General features: G+C 36.3%; 1 protein-coding gene across 5 annotated transcripts; it reads right to left on the bottom strand.

Annotated features, from left to right (window-relative positions):
* Positions 1-1535: 1535 nt before the first annotated feature.
* On the bottom strand, positions 1536-25832 carry LOC117415640 (GTPase KRas). 5 transcript variants are annotated; one of them, XM_034026230.3, is made up of 7 exons: positions 24956-25208; positions 15064-15180; positions 14292-14470; positions 10587-10746; positions 6549-6664; position 6386; positions 1536-3431 (listed from the first exon to the last, which is right to left on the bottom strand). In XM_034026230.3, exons 2-7 carry the CDS (start codon positions 15172-15174, stop codon positions 3315-3317), a joined length of 684 nt encoding a protein of 227 aa, XP_033882121.1. In that variant the 5' UTR covers positions 15175-15180; positions 24956-25208; the 3' UTR covers positions 1536-3314. The 5 variants fall into 5 exon arrangements, with proteins under 5 accessions (XP_033882121.1, XP_033882120.1, XP_033882118.1 ...); XM_034026227.3 differs by lacking the exons at position 6386; positions 24956-25208 and adding exons at positions 25233-25352; positions 25708-25832 and having other exon boundaries at positions 3294-3431; positions 6541-6664; XM_034026228.3 differs by lacking the exons at position 6386; positions 24956-25208 and adding an exon at positions 25708-25831 and having other exon boundaries at positions 3294-3431; positions 6541-6664.
* Positions 25833-26697: the final 865 nt, after the last annotated feature.

The raw sequence follows: 26697 nt of genomic DNA, 5'->3' as shown, positions 1-26697 counted from the left end.
AATATGGACACCGTACTACCTACCCATAGTGCCTTCACTGAAACAGTTCTTAAACAGTTGGAGTTTCAAGTTAACTATACAGTTTTATAAGTAACTTGAAATTGGCAACTTTTTAGGAGCTGAGAACAATAAAAAAAAAGTTCTAATTAAGCTAATGAATAGTTAAATTAAGGGTTTAATTAAGTAATTAAGAACTCCGTTGGAATGAAAACCAGAAGACACAGTTAGTCCCCAGGACTGGGAAAACCTGGTTTAAATATATTGTGGTCAATTGCCACGTATCGGTGGTTTTGTCCACTTCAAGCAGACTAACTTCAGGACCTTGGAAACTGAACAAAATGACAGTAGTACCAACTGCAGCACACTAATCAGAAGATCCAGTTAATTAGTTTAGTTGATCTGATCAAGCGGACCAAGTTAGACTGATCATGGGAACTAATCCAAAGTCCGATATATAGAAAATATAAACCACAATTTTAGACAATTTGAAGACACATTTCCTGCACGCTGTAGAGCAAATATCATTAAAACACATTATGTTCTTTACATTGTCTTGTTGTTTTTCCCCCCCATTATTCACTGTTTAACACAGACAGGATGTGAACTCATTGTATCTGTCATATGAAAGGTACCTGTAAGTGGAATCCAATGATGTACACAATGTGTATGCTGTAAAACAGTGCACACGTGCAGGGGAATCGTCACACTCCTGCATTGTGCTCTGTGTACATGCAATTATGAAATCAAAAGATACATTTTAGAGAAAATTCACCATTGGTTGCCTTCTTAATATCTAGACTCAACACAGTTTATTGTTATAGATTAACTATATTATAGACAGTACAAAGCTGAAACAATATTAATATTCTTTAAAATAAGGATCCCTCACACTATCAAGATAAGTAAGTGTATCAAGATAAGAAAGTGTAATTCTACTATGCAAAATGACCATGGTAATTTTCATAAGGGCTGCAAGATTGTATTAGAAGTTTAAAACACTTCTGTTTATTAAAAATATACATTATTCTGGGATGATGCAATACAGACGGGAGAAACAAAGAACAAAGTTTCCACGTGTACAGCTCATATTAAACAAAAAAAAGGGGGGGGGGGGCAAATCATAGGAAGCAGACTATCATCACTTCACAGGACTACCTTAATCCACAATGTGGATTTAAAAAAAAATAAAAAATTGTAACCACAAGGGTCTTGTTTAGTACGCTGCAATCGGCTCTATCTAGTTTAACTGTTGATCCCAATGACCTAAACCATTTTTGGTAAAATGCAATCAGAATTAGCAGTGGTAATGAAATTAGTCCAAGCAAGCAAGTCAAACTAATTTAATCCCCGTGTTGGGTTCCTCAAGTGGTTTAAATTTGGTATGCTCCAATTGACCTCCTGGATCGCAGACTTGTCACACTGAATCAATACTATTCTGGTCATCCACGGTGGTCTTAACAGTGGTAAGGCATGTATCGCTCCTGTTTTTGTCACATCTTCATATGACTAGACCACAATTAAAAGGCACAATAATCTCCATTCCTGTTTTTTTTTATTATACATTAATAGGAGTGGTGAAATTTATGACAAAAATATAGTGACTAATTTGAGATCACCACACAGCACATACTCCTATAAAAACATTACAAAGTACTTCTTAAACAGTGGTCATTCATTTCATTTGATATGACCAACATTCCAGATCTGCACAAAGAAAATGATTAAAACCAGATTAAACATCATTCATATAAACAAACCAAAAAAGCACAATGTACAAAATATGCACCTTTCAGTATTACAACTATACAAAGGTTGTTAAAACATTCCAGGTAAACACGATACATTTAAGAAATAAATCTAGGAAGAAGTCGGCACTCTAAAAAGAGAACGTTTTGTATAGCCATTACAAAAAAAAATACAAGATATTGTTAATTCCGACAGTTCGTATTAAAATTATACCGATACAGCTGCAGACCCTTATTTTTGTATGGTTTAGCCTTAGAAAAGCCTGGTTTCTGGACAGTTTTACATCCATGTAATATCCATATAATGTGTTTGTGAATTTGAGTGTGCACAAGGTTTTTTTGGCTTCGTACAGTAAGTGCTTCTCACAGCTTCCAATTCCACCCCATTGTAAAGTAACTACATTTGAAATCTGTGTATTCCAATCTATTTTGAGTTGTGTGTGGTATTTTCACCTGTGCTTTTTAAACACCAAATGGTGCAATACAGTAAACTGAATGTTCCCCCCCAAAGGGGTAGGTAACCTTCATCCAAAGAAACAAGCAAAAAGGTCAAATGAAAGGTGTCGTTATTACCAAAGCCTGAAAACTATAGGAGACAATGCCATGCAGAAGGATGTAAGGAGCAGTCTTTTCCACAATATCAGTGTAACCATGAAAAATGGCAATGGTTTCAAGATGTATTTATTTATTTATTAATCTGCTGGCTACTTGACCTTCACATTATCTTTATTTGGGGCTATAGCACTGCACAATTATCTTCACACATTAGCACTCTGATAATAGGATACCTACATCTAACTACAACACATCTATTTCAGATTCAGTTTAGTATACCCCTTACAGTATGGTGCAGCATTTTATTAAATCTTGTCACTAAAATGGCCTACAATTATCTGATCTGATTTTACTTGCATTAACTCCAGTCCCATCCATAAACATGTTAGAATATCCACCAATAGTACTGCACATTTGATGAACTATAATGTGTAGTTTATCAATATTTGAGCTTAAAGTTGAAATATCAGGAAATCTTTATTTATTTATTTTTATTTTTTTTAAAAGCAGTTTTAGTTTTCTATATGTATACCAAAATCTATAACAATTGTATGTCCTGTAAAGTAAGACTTGATCAAAACAGACCCTTATTGTAGCAACTTCAACAAGCAGCACAGTATACAGAAAGCTCATTTAAAAAACATTAAAGTAAAATAAAAAGGGATTACTGCTATTGATACACCAATAAAAATATACATTTAAAGAAAATGAAAAGATTTAGCAAAAGTACATGCACCAAAAGCCCCAACAGAGACTGATCAGGGCCAACACTTAAGGAATGCTGGCAGTAAGAAAGAGTGGAAAGTAAATCCTATTTTGATTTCTTAAAACAAACAAAAAAAGGAAAAAACACAAGCAAACCATCAATAGCTAAGGATTCAAAGCAAAATAAGTAGTTGTGCTAATAAAACCAAGTCTAATAATTTAGTGTAATGTACAAAAACAAAGGTATTACTTTCAGTTCAGTACATGTAAAGAAAGCTGGTTGTTCTTGTTTAAAAGGGAAACATCTATTCACATGATTATACACTTTGTCTTCGACTTCTTTTTCTTCTTTTTGCCATCTTTGCTCATCTTCTCTTTGTGCTTTCGAATTTCTCGGACTAATGTGTAAAAGGCATCATCCACACCCTAGAGACAATGAGGAAAGGGGAATATAAAATAAATACATAAATAAAGTGTGCGTGTGTGTAATTATATATACAGTGCCTTGCAAAAGTATTCAGACCCCTGACCAATTCTCTCATATTACTGATTTACAAATGGTACATTGAAATTTCGTTCTGTTTGATATTTTATTTTAAAACACTGAAACTCAAAATCAATTACGTAAGGTGACATTGATTTTATGTTGGGAAATATTTTTAAGAAAAATAAAAAACTGAAATATCTTGCTTGCATAAGTATTCAACTCCCACACATTAATATTTGGTAGAGCCACCTTTCGCTGCTATAACAGCTTTAAGTCTTTTGGGTTAAGTATGTAGCAGCTTTGTACACAGTGTCGGAGTGATTTTGGCCCATTCTTCTTGGCAGATTTGCTCCAGGTTGTTCAGGTTGGTTGGACGACGCTTGTGGACCGCAATTTTCAAATAGTGCCACAGATTCTCAATGGGATTGAGATCAGGACTTTGACTGGGCCAGTGTAGGACATTCATTGAAATTTCATTCTGTTTGATATTTTATTTTAAAACACTCAAACTTAAAATCAATTATTGTAAGGTGACATTGGTTTTATGTTGGGAAATATTTTTAAGAAAAATAAAAAACTGAAAATATCTTGCTTGCATAAGTATTCAACCCCTGTGCTGTGGAAGCTCCCAGTTTACACCAATGAAAGAAATTGCCCTAATGAGGACACAATTACCTTACCATTGGCCTCCACCTGTGAACCATTAAAGTAGCTGTCACATTTTCTGGATAAAAACCCCACTGTTGAAGGGTCATTGGTCAGGCTGGGAATCTGAAGGAAAATGAAGACCAAAGAGCATTCTACAGAAGTTAGAGATAAAGTAATACAAATGCATAGATTAGGGAAAGGGTACAAAATAATATCCAAGTGTTTGGATATCCCAGGGAGCACAGTTGGATCAATAATCAGGAAGTGGAAGCTGCATCACACCACCCAGGCACTGCCAAGAAAAGGCCGTCCCTCAAAATTCAGTGCTCAAACAAGAAGGAGACTTGTGAGAGAAGCCACAGAGAGGCCAACAATCACTTAAAGGAGCTACAGAGTTCATTGGCTGGGAGTGGAGTAATGGTGCACCAGTCAACCATATCAAGAGCTCTGCATAACACTGGCCTGTATGGGAGGGTGGCAACAAAGAAGCCGTTACTCAAAAAGTGCCATCTGAAAGTACGTCTGGAGTTTGCCAGAAAGCATGAGAGTTATCCAGCTGCAATGTGGGAAAAGGTTTTGTGGTCAGATGAGACCAAGATAGAGCTTTTTGGCCAAAACTCAAAGCGCTATGTGTGGCGCAAACCTAACACTGCCCATGCCTCAAGACACACCATCCCTGCAGTTAAGTATGGTGGTGGCAGCATCATGTTGTGGGGATGCTTCTCATCAGCAGGGACTGGGCATTTTGTTAAATTTAAGGAAGAATGGATGGAGCAAAATACAGGGAAATACTAGATGAGAACCTGCTTCAGTCTACTAAAAAATTGAAGCTTGGGAGGAAATTCACCTTTCAGCAGGACAATGATCCCAAGCACAAGGTCAAAGCAACATTGAAGTGGCTCAAGAACAAAAAGATGAATGTCCTACACTGGCCCAGTCAAAGTCCTGATCTCAATCCCATTGAGAATCTGTGGCACTATTTGAAAATTGCGGTCCACAAGCGTCGTCCAACCAACCTGAACAACCTGGAGCAAATCTGCCAAGAAGAATGGGCCAAAATCACTCCGACACTGTGTACAAAGCTGCTACATACTTAACCCAAAAGACTTAAAGCTGTTATAGCAGCGAAAGGTGGCTCTACCAAATATTAATGTGTGGGAGTTGAATACTTATGCAAGCAAGATATTTCAGTTTTTTATTTTTCTTAAAAATATTTCCCAACATAAAATCAATGTCACCTTACGTAATTGATTTTGAGTTTCAGTGTTTTAAAATAAAATATCAAAACAGAACGAAATTTCAAAGTACCATTTGTAATTCAGTAATATGAGAGAATTGGTCAGGGGTCTGAATACTTTTGCAAGGCAATGTATATATATATATAATTACACACACACACACACACACACAAAATGAGGTGTTTACTTCAAGTGCAAGTACAATTTTGGCATAAAGACCTTGCTAGATCTCCACACTTACGTGATTATTCAGGTTGCGATTATAAATGGAGTGGAGATTTTTTTGCTTGCAAATAGCTTAGGTTACTGTGTTTATGTAGACAGGTACATTACCAATGACATTTATTTCATTTGAAACATTTGTACAAAATAAATATAAAATAAATTACACTGTCCTGTTTCACAGCTCTTATATATATATATATATATATATATATATATATATATATATATATAAACTATGAATATTTTGTTTTATTTAACACGTAAATCAAAGAAACTACAAAATGATATCGCAAAAGCAGCAATAGTAGTAAGTATTTCATGTTCATTGTATCAATCCTAAAATTCTAAGTGATGAAAAACTTTTGGCCACAATGTTAAATATCACAAATGGCAGCCAAGACAATTTTAGGACAGTCATTTTCACAGGAATGAAAAAAAAAAAAAAGTGCTGCAGGAAGGAAATCTCATGGTTTCAAGACTGGGATGTTCTGCTAGTCTCTAGCACACACTGTGATTCCCAACCCAAGTCATTTCTGAGTAGCCCAGTATGTCAACTAACACACAAGCTATTTAACCGTGAAGGAATGACTGTGTCTATCCTGGTGTGAATAAAAACAAGGAATAGCTTGAAAGCTCTGCTTCCAAAGAACAGTCCTCTAGCTCAGGCCATTCTAGACCTGGTATTTGTTCTAACCACACCCCAATTTAATTGAACAAGTTAAACCACTATCTGGGTCTTAATTTCTTCAGATGATTATCAATAAATCCAGGAGCGGAATGACCCTCAAAAGACTGGGGTTGTGCACCATGCTCTACATTGTAGCTGTTAATAAGAAAGCAAATTGATTAGTCTAAATCCCACAAACAATAATGGTCATGCTAGGTTTCTCTGGTTTAGCTTCTCAACCCCCATCAAATCCCATCTTGAGAAACTTACCCCTTTACATTAAAACACATTTTTTAAGCTTCACACAGCGAGGTGTCTTTTCTTCTTTGCTGAGCTTTTTCAACCGGTACTGTCGGATCTCCCGTACCAGAGTATAAAAGGCATCCTCCACTCTCTGCAGTGCAAAACACAACTCCCTGAATATTCCACAAATCACGGGGGCACTATAGACTGACAATGCATTGAGGTCCCCATTCCCAGCACCAAAACAGCCGTCTCCCAGCCTTAATCTGGATGAATGTTATAAATGTGTGTTTAAGAGGGTTTTGTTTTGGTTTTTTAAATGCAGAAAATGGAAATACAATTTGAAAGACTATTTGCAATGTGTTTTGATCCATTAGGGGAGGCTGTTTAATGTAGCCATCTTCATTATTAATTTGAAGTACAATTTTATATATATATATATATATATATATATATATATATATATATATATATATATATATATATATATATATATATATATATATATATATATATATATATATATATATATATATATCTCCTGTGGATACTATAAAATGATTAAATATAACCTCTTTCATCATCAGAACAAATTATGATTATTAATCCAGCTATTTCAAGCCTGTGATTGTAATGATTTTTCAGTGCTACAAATAATTTCAACAGATTTGTGGGTGTGCCTTCAATTTGAACCCAGCTACAATATAAATCACAAGTGTCAGTGTCCCAAGCACCATAAATCAGGAGTTGTGATTTTAACAATGCAGAGAGAGAGAGAGAGAGAGAGAAACTGCCACCACTACAGATCATGGCCAATAATACTGAAACAGGGCTGGAAATAACTAGCAACACAGAGCAGAAGTGAGCTGTATGAATCTGGCTACTCAGCGTCCCTATTTGAATAGCAGTAATGTGCTGTGCATGGCATGCCAGTCTAAACTCGAGTTTAAAGCAGACGGTATGATTAGTACATTGAAAAACATTAGTGCAAAGACTAAACTGTATAGCTGGCACATCCTATTAAGTTATTTTAGGCTGTTAAAACCTATTTAAAAAAATCAGATGGTCAAATGAAATTCCAGTTCTCTTAATTAGAAGAGAATTGTTATGATCTTTGCACCACATTGATTGAGAAATGCAATATATACATACTGCTACTGATACAGTTACAGCACCCATATACATATAAGGCCCGGCAGGCCGTACGTATACATCGAATATATGGATACCTTGGGGCGAGAACACCCGAGAAGCCTGTATATGCAACGCATACAGACGCCCTGAAGGGCCTTACTGCATTTATAATCCAGGTTAAACAGTGGATTTGAAGAAAAGAAAAAAAAAAAAAAAGCATAAATCATGTTTAAGCCAAAACATTTCTAGTGTTTTTTTTATTAAATATCCTTACGCCAATAAAGGTCCCATTTATAACTTTGAACTACATACCAAGTTAAACTGTGTAAATTAATTTCATTGGCACATGCATCTGTATTTTTTATATTGTGAACATTGCAATTGAAAAGATACACCAGGGGGCAGAGTTGAGACAGCACAGAGTTTTTTTTTTCCCCTGTCACTGACAGCGCACACACTGTTTGAGCAGAACAGACAGGAAGAATAAAAATAAATACAACGACATCTCGGACTTCAGTAACTTTTCAAGGTGTGTCTGAGAGGAGCACATTATTTTAAGGACAAAGTCAGGGTGACTATAAAGACAGTGATTCTTTTTTTTTTTTTGTATTTTTGTTTGCTATCTTCCAGTTCATTTAATTGTTCTTCATCCAAATCAGCATGTCTACTTTACTACTTTAGAATTTTTTGCTGTAATTGGTCACCCAGTTTCATAGTTACAGCTGTACATCTGTAACTGTATTAGCAAGATGGCTACAGTCCGATACTTTAAATTCTGTGAGACAGTGCAGTGATTTAGAGTATGTGACAAGGCTCCAACTGTCCGTATCCACCCAATATACGGACAGCTGGAACCTTGCTCGACAAATCACATTGCTTGTTTCACGTTCCATTGCCAGTCCTGGATTATAAACGCACACACACACACACTTATAATATATATATATATATATATATATATATATATATATATTCTATGACTATGTCTACATAGAAATGTTAATATGGATCATCACCAATCAGTATATGTCTGTGACTCAGTCTTATTAATGATTCTGCACACCAATTGGGTTTATTGGGCAGTTATTAATATTTAAAATATAGCTCTGTGTGAAGAAACAGGCACTTGTTTGCCATCTCATTAATTCTGATTGCTTGGCTTAAGCTTCTTTCACCAGCAGCCATAATTGTTTTGCTCTGCACAGAAAAAAAATGGCAGGGTAATTTTCTAATTAATTTTGCAATGAAGTTATCAGTGAATTAAATTCATATGCAAAGCTGCTAGAATCACTCTCCTCATTAGCTTTGTTGCACTATATCTAATTTGAAAAGTTAAGAAATGACCCTGCTATAGAATTAGTGTACAGCACTCTTAATTCCAGCCCTTGATTAAAAACACGACATAATTTTGCACAGAAACAGAGGGGGAGGAATGAATGAATATTCGCTCATCAAGCTTAAAAACACACACAAAACAACCCAAGGCATCAAAGAATATCCATATTTGTATTACAGCTGGAGAGGCTCTAACGGACAGAAAGAAATTAAATTACTTCCTTAAAATGCGGGGTCCATTTATAAATTAATTACATGATACATACTGTCGGCTTACTACAGTAGCTTTTAAAACATGTAGCATTTGTTATCATACTATTCCTATTATGTAAATTATCACTGTATACATATATGTTAAACTTATATATTTGTATTATATGCTATTTTAAAATTGAAATATATTTATATAAAAAAACAATTTTTTAAAAAATCCACTTTTGCCATTCCCAAGTTTTTCAATAGATCTTGTGTCCCAGGGATGAAACAGATTCCCTCCCCACCCCACTATATAAAATTTCTATCGGGTCGTTTCCAGAGAATTTTAGACTTTGGTTTCAATGACTCGCTGGAGACTGCCACCCCAATAGAATCTAGCCAACATCTAGACCTGAAACACTTCCTCTGTGAAAGAGTTAGTGTGGAGATGGAGACTACACATTTATACAAATGATCATTATGCAATTATAAAGAACATAACCTTAAAAGTGTAATACTGATAACGGTATTACTAAATCTTTTTTCAGATGAAATGAATGTCATTGCAGCCCAACGTCACCAGTAAACAGCCTGTTCACTGCCAAACATATGGCGAGATCAATTCCAGGTTATAAATCATTCAAATCACAGCATTACTTGAGGTTATAACACGTATTTATTCAAAACAGACGCCCACTGTAAACCCCAAAGTCATTCTAAATAAATTAAATCAAGTTACATTAACAATTCAAATTTTATTCATAACACTCATCAATTTTAAGTTAGCTGAACATTCAAATTTCCTTTAGTTGTTCAAACGTAAATGGTTAAAGTAGAATCAGGGGACTAGATTCCCATCAGCCCTTGCAGGACGTGTACAATTTATTTTTGGAATTGTTTGTTGTTTATTGTGTTGTTGTTTTGTGTATGTGCGGTTGCACAAGTGTGTTGTTTGCTTGTCTCTTGTGCCACCTCCGTTCGGTGGTCAGTCTGCAGATGTGACCTCCCTTCCTTCTCCCTCTGTCTATATCTCTACATCTGCCTGGTTCCAGGACTTGTAAATGCTACAATAAGCACATAAGCAGAAGTGCTGCACTGGCAGCTAAAAAAATAGCTTGTTGATTGCAAATTCTAACTTTTTAATGTTTAAATGAAATAAAAATGTTCAAACTAACTTTACTATTAAAGTAAATCTAACTCAAATGGATTAAGTTACATGAATATACCTATTATGAGTTTAGTCAGTCCCAGAGAAAGATGTTGTAACAAAAACTAAATGATTAGCTAAACTTAATTATATTAAGGCAATGAGTTTGCGGAATTTTTTGGAGTAAACTTGACTTACCAGGGTTTACAGTGTAGTAACATTTATGATCATTGCGAGGACAGTGAACTGTGCTTTCCCCTACCTGTCTTGTCTTTGCTGATGTCTCTATGAAAGGAATTCCATAACTTCTAGCCAAGTCCTGAGCTTGCTTCGTATCCACCGTTCGGGATGGAAGATCACATTTGTTTCCTACCAAGACCATAGGGACATCTTCAGAGTCTTTCACTCGTTTTATCTGCTCCCTGTGGAGAAAAAAAAAAACAATAAAAAAAAACATTGGATTAAGTATGAGGCTCTAATCAATTCTAGAGCTGACACCGGGATGCTCCGATCATTGTTGCATCATTATAGGGTCTCCTGAAAAAGTAAAGTCAGAAAAGTAAATGTACTTATTCCATATCTGTACCTTTCATTATCTGCCTTTTCTGTGTATTTGGTCATTGTGGTGTATGACTATATGTGAACCTTTTGAGCTGTTACAACATGCCATCCTCAGCTGGTATGCTGGAAAACTCCATACTAATAAATGAGTAAGTCAAGGTCCTGTAATTACCTGAAACAAACTGCAGGAACAGTTCTAAAAGACGCACCAAATGACAATAGAGTATATGACCAAAATAAGTGTGAAATATATAACTTTTTATAGTTTTATTTTTTTTTTAAAGAAATTAAAACAAAACTCGAATTTGTACCTGTGTACAGGCAAGACAGTATTTGCCTTTTGAGTCCATTATTCGAATGGATTGTGACTATTAGTCACCGAGAGTATAAGAAAATGGCTCACTGAATGACTGAACAGAAAACGCACAGCTTTCAAATCTGCCTACTATTCAGGCCATGACATTTTATGAGAAAAAAATAAATAAAATAAATTTAGTTTAAAAAAAAAAAAAAAAATACTAACCCATTTAATTCCTCAGACCAAAGGCCCTGGAATTTCATTGTTGGTGAGTGTGTTAAGTTTCAGGCCTGCACTGGTTAAGGATTTTAATACGGTCCTTAAATGCCATGATGATACAAATGACACTACAAACCGAAGTTGGCCATCAAGTTCAGCTCTATTGGCTTGCATTGGGTATACATAGCCATTTGTGTACATGCTTCTCTTCTCGCCCCGCCCTTACAATTGACATCAAAACAAAAAGGCCTTCCTTTCCAGAATGTTCTGCCTACAGTTGCTAAAATAAGTAGCAGTCATTCCTTTTAAACTACAACGTGGAAAACACACAGGCACTGGTATGCAGTGCAAGCTTTATACATGTCAAAGTTAAAAAATTAACTAATAATAATAATAATAATAATAATAATAATAATAATAATAATAATGTGACCAGCGCTGGGTCAATTTGATTAATATCAACCCCAACAGGATAAGCCACAGCTGGATTTTATTGGAGCATTGTACAGCACAAGGGAATAACCCTGGACTGCATTGACCAGCGTTTTCTCGGGATTATCTAAAAAAAAAAAAAAATAGCCAGCTGATGAAATACAGGGAGATTACTCACTGCTGTTTAAAATATCTGCACTATAGGTCTTGCGTTCTATGTGGAATGAAAACAAAGACCTCTCTTAAGGCTACTGATTTTCCGCGATCGTGGAATTAGGCATTGGGAACGGAATGAGGCATTTTGGGAATGGAACTTCGCATTGTTGTCTTTTTCTCCTCACAACTCTGGCTGTTTTCTGTTTTTTATTGTATTTTGTTTTTTTGCAATACACCCAGCCAAGCTGTTAATTCATCACGTGACTTCACTTACACTTCTCTGCTGAAACTCAAAATTGGCAGCTGCACCAACAAAGAGAAAAAATGCAATGTTTCAGTAAAAGACAGAGCTAAAACATTTTCTGACTGTATATCAGGATGGTGGGATACTATTCTGCAAGTTTTGCTGTCATTCGATTGACCATGCACGAGTCAATACCATTAAAGATCATATTGCCCGTCGTAAACACATAGAGAAGAAAGCAAAAATGATGCCACCAAATCGGCAAAGCACTGCATTCTTCTATGCTGAAAAACTTAAATCTAAGGTATTGCGCTCAAGACAAGGCTTCCCCAAAGTAAGCTAAATGAATAGCGTGTTTCATCATTGTCTTAATAAAGCTTTAATTAGCAATGTTAACCCTTTGCAGTCCATTTATTCAACACGTCTCAGGCACGTCAGGTCCAATTTATTGTCACACGTGCAGTTTATTTTAGACGCGCTGTTTAAAGGCACTGCATATCAACAGGACACTCCAGTCCCGCCCCACCCCTTGTTCGCTGTATTTTTCACATACCTCTTCATAGTCGTGCATACCGATAAACCATCTCCTGATCACTCGTTTTATCACCAAACTCTTCAATAATGCTATCCAAGTCATTATTTTATTACTATAACATCTCAAAAAGCTCTGCAAATGTCTGTGATATTCTTTGAGCGCTGGATGCAGATGCAGCTATCTAGTGTGTTTATGTCCGTGTTATCTCTGTGGTGCCGGGGCTATGTGTATTGCTCAGATACGCCCCTTTTTTTCGGCTCCTATCGGTCTCACTCGGTCATTGAATGGTTTTCTCTGCATTTTCCGGAGAAAAAATGACTAGAGACCTGTTTTTTACATCTTTTTGACATTACAATTTTCCCGGAAAGGGAAAATTGTAATGTCGGATCTGGTCAGACATAGGACTGCTAAGGGTTAAACCATGACTGTTTCTTAATTAAATTACATTATCCAATAACAAAGAAACAAACTCATAGTTTTTTTCAAGCTATATACTCAAAGGAAATTGATCACTTTACTGTGTAAAGTATGTAGTCGCTACACTACACTACACATGTTTATTTCATAAAGACATTCTGTCTGGAGACACGCCTCATTAAACTTAGCAAACAACAAGAAGGCAGAATTAGCAAAGAAACAACTGGGAGGATTATTTATTTATTTACATTAAAAGGGGTGCTATTTAAATTACACTCGGGTGATACACAGCACTGAACCTGTCTAGATAAACGAGTCAGTCAATAGTACACCTTTTTTCCCCCTCAGTGTTTCGTATTTTATCCTGGTTAATGACAGTAAAATGATAAACTTAATTTGTGGCATACTGTAAACAGGCTTACTCACATGACATTGCTGGACTGTTACTAAACTGTTTACTTTTAATTGTTATTGTAATGCCAGCAATTAGAGAATAAGACTGAACTACAGTGTTAGTGGAAGACTGTAAATAGGACTCTCACAACAGTGCTGGACGTTTGTTTTCTGAACTGTTGTAATATAATTAAAGTGTTATTGCTTATTTAATGCCAGCAATGAGCCAAGTGATGTTTATAAACATTATGACATGTTTGAAGTGTCTTCAGGTGCTTTACCTACTATCAGCAACAAGAGTCTGATTGAAAATCTTGGCTTTAATACAAAAATAAAGAAAAAAGGATGAAAATTGTGGTAATATTTATTAACTTACTTATTTTAACTATCAACATTATTTATGTTCAAATGCCATGTTTCATTATTAATAAGTTGATACAAAGTATGAAAAACGGAATTGGCCATTTTTGAAAAAACGAATTTGCCATTCCACCGAATCGGAAAGTACGGCTACTGATTTTCCAATGAACAAACAGTATTTAGTGTAAAACTGAACATGAAAGTGTGACACTGCAGCTTTCAAGTCAATACCACGACTTCTGACAGCTGAAGATTTCAAGTTTTGTCCCTGTGTGGCAGCATTAAGCCAGTGGCAGTAATGTTCATGCATCTGCCATACTGTACATCCAAAATTCCCTTACTTTATACTTACCTATAGTGGTGTATATCTTCAAATGATTTAGTATTATTAATGGCAAAGACACAGAGAAAGCCCTCCCCTGTTCTCATATACTGGTCTCTCATTGCACTGTACTCCTCTTGACCTGCGGTGTCGAGAATGTCCAACAGACACGTCTCCCCATCGATTACTACTTGTTTTCTGTACGAGTCCTACGAGGGAGATGAAAGCATTGCAATGATCCAACGCAGGCTTTAGCTAAACAAAACCGTATTTCAAGTCAATATATAAAAACAAAAAACAACAACAAAAAAAAGTGTGCCAGTCAGCATTTACTGATTTTAAATAACTAGTACCTCTATAAAAGGTCACTCACACCATTGTTATTATCCGAAGGGACTTCAAAGAATAAAAACTATTTTATTGTGGCGCGTTGCTCAGCTTTGCCCAAAAACTGAAAGAAGTGGTGGCTTAATTGAGAGATTTAAACCTGAATATTTTGATAAATTCAACCATGTTACTCTTTGTATTATTGGGAAAACCTTACAGTGGTTGCAGGAACATTGTCACTGAAAAAAGCACAATAAAAAGGCCAGAACATTAAAAATTGAAACAAAAAAAATATATATTGTAAACATGGCAATACAATACAGAGTACGTAAATTGATTTGTCATATTATGAACATTGTTTTAAATCAGTCTTTGGTCAACACAATGTTTCACTAAGCCATTCATGTTTAAAAGACAATGGGTTTACTGGTCATTTCTCCTGCCAATACAGTTCTGATATGGTGAAAACACGTACCTCTATTGTAGGGTCATATTCATCCACAAAATGGTTCTGAATAAGCTGTATTGTCAGGGCACTCTTCCCAACGCCTCCAGCTCCAACCACCACAAGCTTATATTCTGTCATTTTCACCTGCAAGACACAGAAAACAAGAAAAACCTTAAAAAAAAGAAATGCAGAACAGGGAACGGCAACTTCAATCCAATCCAATCAGCTTCTCTTGGACTCCATAGTTTCACAACACCGATAAGCAATAAACCTAGGTAATTATTACACGCCTTAATCCTTTCCAGATCAGAGAGCACAAAGGCGCCATGATCGTGCATAACTTCACTCCCCCAGTATTGCAGTATTTTGAAGTATTTTAAAGCTACATGTGAATGATACTTCGACAGTAAAAGTTTTTTTTTTTTTTTTGACATACGAAGACAGGGTGTTTATAATTAAGTCACTTTACTGCTAAGGAAGAACACAGGACATTCAAATAGGACTGGTGGGTGCACCAGACATTGTGCAACAAAAGAAAATGTAACCGAATGGAGCATTTAACATTTATATAGGATGTTCACACAGACTCAGGGATGGGCAATAAGAACTCCTATTGCATAGCAGTTTGATCACGTTTATACCAGGTTTCACTGGAAGTTTACTGGTTTAATAGGATTACGTTTAAAGCAGCATCAGGATATGGTGGGGGTTAAACTCGAGCTACAAAATATCCACATCCAAAAGAAACAAAAGCCTGATTCGCAGGGGACAAAGTCACCACAGAACCAGGTGGTTTACAGAAATGTTTACAGGCAATCGGTGAAATTTTGTCTTGTGCGAACCATCCATTTATTTTTATCCCATACAATTCCCAGGAGGTCCTCTTATTTTGTTACAGGACATCGGGACCGTCTGTAAAATTTCAAACTCCTGTACAAATCAACCATGCCGGTGTTATGTTAGAATGGTATTTCCAGGGTATTTATCCTCAAAAGCAATACCAGCCTTTAGAATAAACCATAATATAATACTAAAATTGTAATGATCTGTCCTGAGATTTTACAGTTCAGTAAAACGCAAGGATTGGGCACAGCCAAATTGGGGACGGGTGAAAATACAAAACATAACTGGCAAATCTTAAATCAATGCTTTGAACGGTGCATATGAAGATATGTATGCAAATACTCAATGGACAAAATGGTTATTCTGGCCTTTGGAAATGAAGGTACAATGAAATGCGTTATTTACACCTGGTTCATGGTTAACAAATTATGCACAAAAGTGCCTTCTCGTCACAACATCGCATTTCATTTTGAATTTACTGACTACTAAGCCACATTTTGACCTTACTAAGCCTCTGCTTTTGACCACCACCAACCAACCTACCTTTTATATTGTTATACCATGCTTCAATTCTCTGCCATATAACAAACATCCTGTGGTTTACCATCAGAGAACTAGCAGCAAGTTTTTACAGCTGCAGTTCAAATACCCATTTTTACAGGCAGCAAGATATTCATAATGTAAAACACAAGAATTCTTGATTTGATATTTTGTGTAGCTAGAAATAGGTTAATGGATTCCATCTGGATTGTGTTGTATGTTTCAAAACAGCTGTTCCAAACTGTGGCAGACAGCTCAGTGTCTGGAGCAGTACTGTGAGGTCATGTACAGGTGGTTGTTTAAACTAAAGCATAGGATGACATGGGCCAGTTCTTTTCCTGCAACCCTTGCAATGCAGTAAACCAGACTTTACTGGCAAGATTATTTTATCAATACAGTCCTATTTAAAAACTACAAATCCCCAAGTGCTTCTTAAGCATCTATCTCCAAAGAAATCTACAAACTCACATGCCATCCTTTACAATTTGCCTCTTTTTTTAACCAACTTTGCTATTCGGTTCTAGCAGCATAACCCATACGATGTTTGTTTGAACAACAAAATCCAAAAAGGCTCTTAGGGCTGTGTGACCGGGACTGCCTTGTCACTGGTTCTTGAGTGCATATGTGCTTTTATGGAAGCAGCTGGGAAGCGCAACGGGAGACACATTGCTAAGCAACCAATTGCGCAAATGGACTCGCCCGGCGTCGAGCTGATCAGCAGGTCTGGGGAGGCTGCGTGGAGCTCAAAAGGTGTCTGCACCACAGCTCGGGCAACTGCACCGCCATGCTACACAGACAGGAGCTTAGCTTACATTGAGAAGGAGAGCATCTGCTCCACAGGATAACTCCTACGCAACCCTTATACTCCAAGACAGTGCTCGTGAAAGCATTACCCAGCCGAGACAGTCAGGAAGAGGCCGGAGTCACCTGGAGGATGCTGGGACTTCACTAGGTGAATTTAGGTGATGTTGATCCCAAAAAGTATAGAGGTCTCCTAGAGCGGGACATTCTTTTTAGTGGGACTAAAGCTCACCATTTGAGTGGCAAAATTATTTTTAGCTTTGTTTTGTTTTCTTTATTAAATCCGGCGCTAGGATTGCCATTGTTGGTACCCTAGAGTCAGGCCTGTGTTGTTAATAAATCTGCGCGCCTGTGCGGCATGTCAACACCCACTGCTCTGCGGCTGATTCACTATTATTCAGCGACAGCCTACGTATGCAACGTCACTGTTACCGGCTGTCAATGAGCAAATCAGTCAGACTCCATCTGATGCTGGTCAGGGTCCATCTGTGTGCACTAAGCACTTTGGTCAGGCCCTACTTTTCAGCAAGACATTTAATAAAAAGGAGAAGGCAGGAGGCCAGGAGGTCAATACTACATCTATTAATCACTTGCTTTGACCGACGCCAGCAGTAAACCAGGAGCATAGGTTTGGCAGCATGAGCTCATTAAAGTTTATATGACAAGCATGTAATTGCAATGAACACAATTCTGGAATGCCCCTAAAACAGTGGAATAGTACAACAATGACCCAATTAAAAATCTGATAAATCACATGATTAAAATTTTTCGTGTGAGTTTTCGTGTTTCGTGTGAGTTTCTACCTGACACTAACGGACACTGGAAGCTCCAACTTTGAGTCTGTGTTTACTCTGTCCCTCTGCAATAACCTGGAACAGAGAAGCAGCCACCCCTCCCCAATTAATCACAAACAATGAAAGTTGCAGAATATAGAAACAACATATTCAATACTGCATGCCTTTTTTTATTTCTTTATTTTGATGTATTTTCCTCCATTTTTATTCTGTATTTATGTGTAACTGGTTAATTTATTCTAAAATAAGCAGTTTGGAGGCTTGTAAAGTGCAAATGTGTTATTTGAATGTTTAGATATTGGATTACAAAAATGTACTCCAAAAGCCGCAGAACCCAAAATAACTGCAAGTTGACCAACACCATTTCTAGTGTGGATTACTTACTGTAAAATATCTTCAAATATATTTAGAAGCATCTTCTAAACTAGTTTGTTCAAGAAGGAAGTAATTTGTCAGAAAGTTGCCTGAACTCAGTTACCTAACAATTCAGTATTATAGGCTACTGTATATTGCACCCATTTATACAAAAGGCAGCTGATTCACAATGGCTTCAAGTCCCTTGGTTAAACAAAGTTTTAGATGTGTCTTTCACACAAAAATTATTTCCAAGAACCGACAGTTGAAATATAAAAAAGTATTTCCTGGTCATTATCAAATCACTTAAAAGAAGAACAAAAGGAAGTATGTCTCTTTTCATCACATATTTAAAGAGAAGCGGCTCTGTATGCTAACTTTCAAAAGACCACATCTGCCTCACAGCACTACCTTTATGTACAGGAACATAGAAGTGGCTCTTTCACCACACTGTTTTTATCCTACACCCTTGACAAGTGGGAGGCCTACCCAATTATTCATCAGTCTACTGTCTAGAATGAGCCAGGCCTCCACTAAGGGATAAAATACACATCCACAATGCTGGGGGGTACATTTTGTTGATCAATGTTAAAAGTCTAGCTTACAATAATTCTCATCATGCAGGATACAGAACATACAGTAATCATTACCAAGGGCTCCATGGAAGTGGAGGATGAGTATTACTGTCCTTTTCGCATCCAACCCTAGTTAACACAAATTCTTCAGATTGTTGGGATACTTTCAGCAGAACGACAGCCTATGCTTTCAATAGAATATAATGGGGGCCTAAAAATCTCAGGTTTAATAGACTTTTAGAAGGCACTTCATTGAAAATAACAGTGCATTTTGTTTGCAAATGACCGTGTTCCAGTGGTCTATAAGAGCTCTTGACAAATCAAGACAACCCTGTTTGTGAATCCCAGCTCAGTTCGACATTTGTGTTAACATGGGAAAGGTGCTTTAATTATACCTCTGAAATACAAAAACAAGGTTCCATTTACCTAAGAGCTTCCTTATGCGATTTCCAAATTGAAACAGCACACAGTATGAATGGTGTTCCTTTTTATATACCAAACACACTTCTCAAAATATTTACCTCTGAGCATAACTGGCATTTCATAAATATTCCAACAGGAAGCCTATACAGCCCAAGTCTGGGAGCGTGATTTTGAATATAGGAAACCCAATGCAGTATCTCCAGAAAAGTACCTAAAATTCTATTTCTAAACAGCATGTCAAAATAGGCCAACTGTAAGACTTAAGAATGTGTTTTCTGTTTAAAACCAACAAATCACATGATACATACAGAAAGCTCCAATACTTCTAATAAGTGAAGCCTGAAACAAGCCACTTCCTATAGTGTAAAAACGTGATCTTAAATCTTTTGACAGCTGTGTTAAGATGATTTGTTTCCATTAAGATGTAAATCACTGGGACAAAAAATGCTGCTATACCGTCTTTATACCGCCAGGTTTAAGGGCCATGGGCAAAAACGGGCAATACGCAAGGGTGGTGTTATAGTGAGGGTCAACAAAAAAAATTAAAACTTTCTTTTTAGTTATACAATTAAGAGTTTTAAAACTACAGTACTAGTTCTTAACACAACAGTAGGTCTACTAGTGAGGTTTACATGGTTACTTTTGAGGAACAGTTTATACTGTTTTTTTTTTTTTTTTTTTTAAACTGTACTGCTCATATGAACTTTACTGTTTGTGGCACAACTGTAAGCCTGCTGAATACTATCCCCCATTGAATGGTGCCATCTATTTATTTCACAGAGCAATTTAAGCTCAACAGCATTCTTTAAGCAGTTAAAAAAAAAGTTGAATATGTACAGGCAAACACTTTTTTAAAAAGTAAAAAAATATATATTCTGCGGTTTACAAAACTGATGCTTTAGTTTAAGTCAGTCTTCATTTGTGCAAAACGTGCACGTACTTTAACATTTACTGTGGTTTATAAGTCACTTATTTTAGACAGCATCAAACCTATTTCAGGTTAAACAAATTGACCCGTTCCATCAAGGTAAGCCATTTGTTTTTATCTATTAGAATGTCTCCAATTGTCCTTCGATTAACAGTATATGCCTCACTTATGTGAGAAAACATTTGCGATGTCTTGCTTTCTTATTTTCAGATGCATACATGCAGAATTTTTTCTTTTGCTCTGGTGTTAAATGTAGGGTCGACTCGCCATTTTGTACTTTGTGTTTTGCTTTGGGAGCGGGAGTGTTGATGACATTGCTATGAACGTTCAGTTAACAACGAATTAGGAAAGCGAGTCAAAGGTTAACTGCATAACTTTGTTGTTTTAATTGGCCATGATTATATCGCTGGTGCTATAATGAGGGAAACTACAATGCTTATATTTACATTTGCTTGAAAACAAAGAAAACATCCAAAATGGTTTAAACCAATGCAGTATTTATATAAAAAAAATATATATATTTGACAAATTAAATAAGAAAAAAATAAACACGTTTGTAAGTTTAGCAATCAACTGCTTAATATATAGTATGCTGAATGGTAAGGACATTTTTACAATTTTGATGCAACACATAAGCATATTCATGGGATGTATTTTCTTGTGTTCAGCCAACAATCTGTCAAATAGAAACACCTAAACTACACCTCCAACCAACTGGTTTGGTGTAGGTACACCTGAAAATGTTCAACTGTGGAAAACACATGTTGTAATTCTCAAAAGTAAGCTATCAGTTGTCAAAAGAAAAAAAGAAAATCTACCAACTTTCCCTTCATAAACCAGACTGAGCAGTTTTAACTGTTCAGCAATGCCCAACCCCAGTTAGGCATGCATCTTGCACAGTCTACTTACTTGAAATAGCACTCTACATTAATTTAGCCTTAAAGATTGTCTTAAGCAAAAGGGATTTCATTTGGAACCACACAAACATCTGTTTAACTCCTTTAAAACTAGATAGAAAGAAAATAAAATCAATGCTGTACAATAGCATTACTTTATATTTACTTAATTGATTTGTTATTATATGAAACAATACCACCCATAACTACCAGCAAAGCCCAGCGAATGCCATGTGATTCAATATTTGCAGGCTATGACTATATAAAAACAGGGCAAATAAAAGGTATGCAACAGCAAATAAAAGGTTAGTCAGGGTATTTGGATGTTTACCCATTTTCCTCATTTCGGTTTTTAATTTTTACCTGTGGAATATTCTTAAGACAGATTCCAGAGCACAGAGTAAAAAAGGCAGTAGAGCCACTGTCTGTCTGTCTATATTAATGACTCAAAGACATTTCTCAAGGTCAGAAAAAAAAGGACAACTTTTGAATTGTTTGTTTTTTTTATATCCATTTTATTCAAACTGCACAGAGACATCAATAAACTTCTAAAAACACAGGAACATCTAAATTCCAGAGTTCCTGTGTGTGCTGCTCTCAAACAGACTGCATATCTATAGGAGTATTCTGTTATTACAGCTCCTCTTTGTAAATCAAGCTTTCCTATATACTGCTTTAGTAAAACGGGCCTTTTGTTGTTGGTTTTATTGTATCAGTAAAATACAGTAGATAATGTGAGCTGCCGATATCAATCACCTTTAAGCTACCTTGATGACATATGGTAAGTGACTATACCACAGATGACGTGTAAGAGAGTAACCTGATAGTACATACTCTATTACAGAAGACAATGCATATCCCACTGCGCCACACCAGGAAATAATTTGTTCACTTGGCTCTGATGAAAATAAAAAAATGTTAGGAGGGAAAATTTCAGTAAACCCCTGAAGAGGATTTCTTAATTGTACAGTACAATAATTTTTTTGCATTTAATACCCCCTTCCCCCCCCCCCCCCCCAAAAAAAACAAACCGATTCGTAGATAGCTAGTACACCTCTGTAACCAGTATTATTTTCTATTTAATTATGTTTTAACAGTTGCACACACACACTGTACACAAGCAAATGTGTCTTTGTGGGTGACTGTGTACGGTACAGTGTCAAAACCAAGATGGCTCGGCTACACACAGGACATGAACATTTTAGTTTTTCATTGTCAGTGGCATTCTAGGAATTTACAAGCACAAAGGGATATAATATCGCATAGACTAGATGTGCAGCATTCGAAAAAACAAACAATTTGTCCTCCTAAAAATTAAATACAGCTAGAAATATGCTGACAGCTTGAAGGATAAAATATAAAAAGGCACTACAGGAAATTAACTAGTTTAACCAAATGTAACTGTGACATAAGTACACAGACAGACACCTCCTTATATCCTCAGATTCTCACGCATAGAATGTCCTAACCATGTGACATCAGTAGTGTTTAAATAATGTGTAACCACATTTCATTAGGATATTCTAACACAGAAATAAAAGGGTATAAACACTAGTTAATTTATTATGGCACTACAAAATAATGGTACTGTAACAATTACTCATACAGTATAAATTAGGATAGTAAACACAATGCCAACTGGTTACAAGTTGTCCCTTTCTTCATACTGTGGAAATGGTTATAGCATAAACTGAAACGTTTCTGACTATAGAGCTATAAAATGGGTTAATACTGTATTTAGATACATATGTAATAAAAAAAAAATGTAGACATGTAAAGTTGTAATCGATTTAACATTGTGGTGCTTGAATGGGACAGACTGTTTTGTAAAAATTACCTTTTTGTTTTGCATTCCAAATATTCATTCCATTCTCCCTACTCCTCAAATTTGAAACAAAAGCTATTCTATTTGGAATGCTATACATAATAAACAGTAGGAGTGTGACTTCATTCCCTTCACTACCAACGCAATACCGTAAAATCAGTAGACTGGGCCTCACTGTTTGCATGAAGTCTAGAGAACCTTAGCACCTGACTGCTAAAATACAGCAGATCAACCCACATACCTGAAAGACCATGACTAGCAATTCAACTATAAAAGTCAGCCAAAGCATTCTTAACAATGACTGAAGTCTGCCTCTGATTTATATGAAGAACAGTCTGGTGCAATCAAGGTTCTCAAATCAGGTTTGTGTATACAAGGGTTGGAGAAAAACAAAAAGTAAGGATCTGGTCCCTGACATAAACCTGCAATATATAAAAGTTGCATACCTACATTACTTTATCATTCTAGCGAACAGACTTTCAATCTGTAGCCTCCTATCTGCAAATACTCCAGACCTATACCCAATGGGCGTTATGGAAGTAGTCTATTTTATAGAATCACCTTCTCCTACTTATTATCATCATCATCATCACCATAATATTTGTTTATTTAGCAGACACCTTATCCAAGGCAACTTACAGAGACTATGGTGTGTGAACTATGCATCAGCTACAGAGTCACTTACAACTATGTCCCACCCAAAAGACAAAGCACAAGGAGGTTAAGTGATTTGCTCAGGGTCACACAATGAGTCAATGGCTGGGTGGGATTTGAACCGGGGACCTCCTGGTTACAAGCCCTTTTCATTAATCACTGGACCACACAGTCTCCTTGTAATCTTAACAAAATACCACTTAAAACATGACCTATTGAATTAACAAAAATTATATATTTTCAGCTAGTGTTGATCACTGAAAATATAATTTTGCCCACCAAAACCACTGTTACTGGTTATCCAAACACAATTTTAAAACCGACTCACAATGGGGTCTAGTTAGACGCTTCTAAATAAAATCTTTTTCAAGGAAAAAAAAAACAAAACAAAAAAACTAGCAAATCTACAGATATAGCCAAAACTTTTGCACCACCTAGAATTTTAGTATTGAGAAAAAAAAATACAAAATGATATCGCAAAAGTGTACCGGAAGCAATAAGAGTACAGTATTTCATGTTCAAAGCGTCACATTTGTCAGTTTTTCGTATTGTATATGGAAAACTACAAAGCAGTATGCAATTATCTTAACGTAATATTATTCAGCCGGTTTCATTGGACTTTACTAAGCAAAATGCGTTAATTCTAATATACTGGCGATGCAAAACGTAGTCTAGACTGTAGCCTGTAAACCTCAATTTAACTACATATACCGGTATGTTTCTCCTATAAAACCAAGGACATTTAACAACAATCTATCACAAACATGAAAAAAAGTGGCTGTAACAAACTTTAGATAAATGACCGATTCCTCCACGCAAGACTACTGCTACCGGCTCTGCAAAATAAATGTCTTTGAAGTTTGAGTGTCAAATACTAGTAAAGTAAAGGTCCACATGGATTGCAGGCCAATTTAGGATCCCTCGTATCCCAATACGGCTTCACGGTAAAATGATAATATTAAGAAAATAGATTTTGATTGGAAAACCAGCCACTTCATTCAAAGTGTCCAGCGTTTTAAATACCAGCTGTATTCTTTAAAGACCTGGTAGCACCATCTCACACACACCGCATAGATCTGCATTGCGGAGCCACCGAGAAACAAACTCCATGGGCGTTGTGTATTTTTTATTTATTTTTTTTAAACTCGATCGTAGTACGTGAACGCGATATAGATATATTATTTCAATGCAATATAATTAGGCTAGTAAAGTAAACACAATTCTTGCAATCACAATGTGCGTGCATTCAAATTAAATCACTTTTTTTTTTTTGTATTTTGTTTTACCTTCTGCTTAGGAGTTCCACGTCCAAACTGTCAAAAACAAGCCCGTTTAAGCTGCTACAGCAATTCTTTCAGTAAATATATCAACATCCTTAGAATACAGCTGTCCTTCTAAATCACATTATAGTCCGGGTTTGCTGTATATTACAATGCGGTAATTCGGTGATCAATGAAACTTTTTTTGATCCTTGCTCGGCCTGATCACTGCACGTCTGATGTATGGCCCTCCAACAAAACTGGGCGGATACTGCATATCGGAAAGCTAATTTGAAACACTTACCCAGAAAGCAAAGTAGGAAAAATCTGGGGAAATCCAGTTTTTTTGTCTTTACCCCCTCTTCCTTGTCAGTTTATTTTCGAAAATGTGTTTCAGAAATCCATATTAAGCGTGATTTAGGACCTGGAAGTGTTTACAAAATAATTAAACAAATGAGGTTATGCTTAAGCCTCAGAGAACGAGCACTGCAATGCTTTGCTGTAGCACAAAGGAGTAGCGGGCGGCACTAGCGACTACCTACCTAATTGAGCAATGAACTAAAAATAGACCGACAAATTAACACATTGGTTGTTGAACTATTCAAACGACATGTCTGTAGCACTAGCAGTAAGAAATAAAAAACAACGAATAACTAATAGCGGGGTCTAACCCTCTACTGTATACCCTGCCTTCGTCACCGCTTGAGTTAACTCCTTAATAATATTACCATGTAAAGTAATACACAGAATAGGTGTTTCAAACTGGTTATGTGTCCTACCTGGGGTACCAAGCTTTATTAAGAATTAATTAAAACCCTACAATGTTATGTTCATTTCACGTATAACACAACACCACGACCTTTACAAGACTTCAGTCTATCTAAACAGCTCAGGAACTGCACACAGCCTTAAATAGGCTCTATAAATACTCAGAATATGTTTAACCTGACGTCACTGACGAGCAAGTGCCTGATTGGCGCTTTCCCGTCAACTACGATAAATTGCACAAGGTATGGTGACGTTCAAGAGTGAGCGAGCATTCTGATTGTAATCCAGGATTTCTGCTTGCAGCGTGTTTGTTAACCGCTGTGAACCTGTGTGAGGGTCTAGTAATATAACAATGTTGCCAAAGCGCAGTCTCGAATTTTATGTTTATTGCACTGCCTTACTGCAGTTGTCTAGCCAGTCACAGACAACAATCACATAAATAATAGTGACTCATAGGAATGCAGCTTGTCGGGGCATGAAATCTGCCTCAGCTAGCTTGAGTCCATTTTATTTCCAATTGGGAAAATGTTTTTTTTTTTTATTATTATTTATAAAATATTATAATAAAACAAATAAGACTGACAAACTGTGTTGAGTGAACGCAACACAATAAAATGCTACAATGTCCACCTATTCAAAGGCAGCATCAAATACGTTTGCGATTTTTTTTTTTATATCTGACATTCATCCCTTCCTATTGTAGTGTTCTTCCTGGGTTGAGAGGGTATGTCAGCGCAGTACATTTACTGGAACAGGTGTCTGTTTCTAGTTTCATTGTTTTTTTTGTTTTTTTTTTTGGATGAAGACGTTTCCAATCATCTGTATATTCCATGCTGGCTTTGTGTTAACCCTAGAACCTTCCACTGTGTTATACTGTGATGTGATACGTTTTAAGCAGCAGATATGTTGGTAGTTGTGTCAATAATTTTGTCCTGACTTACTGACTGACATTAGTTCCCAATTTACAAAGCAGGAATTTACAGCAAGGATTTTAAAATACA

The sequence above is a fragment of the Acipenser ruthenus genome, chromosome 7 (assembly GCF_902713425.1).
Source record: "Acipenser ruthenus chromosome 7, fAciRut3.2 maternal haplotype, whole genome shotgun sequence".
NCBI lineage: Eukaryota > Metazoa > Chordata > Actinopteri > Acipenseriformes > Acipenseridae > Acipenser > Acipenser ruthenus.
Note: the sequence above shows the minus strand (reverse complement) of the source record. Positions and strands in the feature narration are given on the sequence as shown.

What these genes read in the sequence shown, in the direction of transcription:
- LOC117415640 (XM_034026230.3), bottom strand. Translation starts at nt 15,174, where the DNA reads ATGACAGAATATAAGCTTGTGGTGGTTGGAGCTGGAGGCGTTGGGAAG. An exon ending in AATATGACCCTACAATAGAG is followed by an intron (nt 14,471 to 15,063) that starts GTACGTGTTTTC and finishes TCTCCCTCGTAG; the next exon opens with GACTCGTACAGAAAACAAGT. An exon ending in GAAGATATACACCACTATAG is followed by an intron (nt 10,747 to 14,291) that starts GTAAGTATAAAG and finishes TTTTCTCCACAG; the next exon opens with GGAGCAGATAAAACGAGTGA.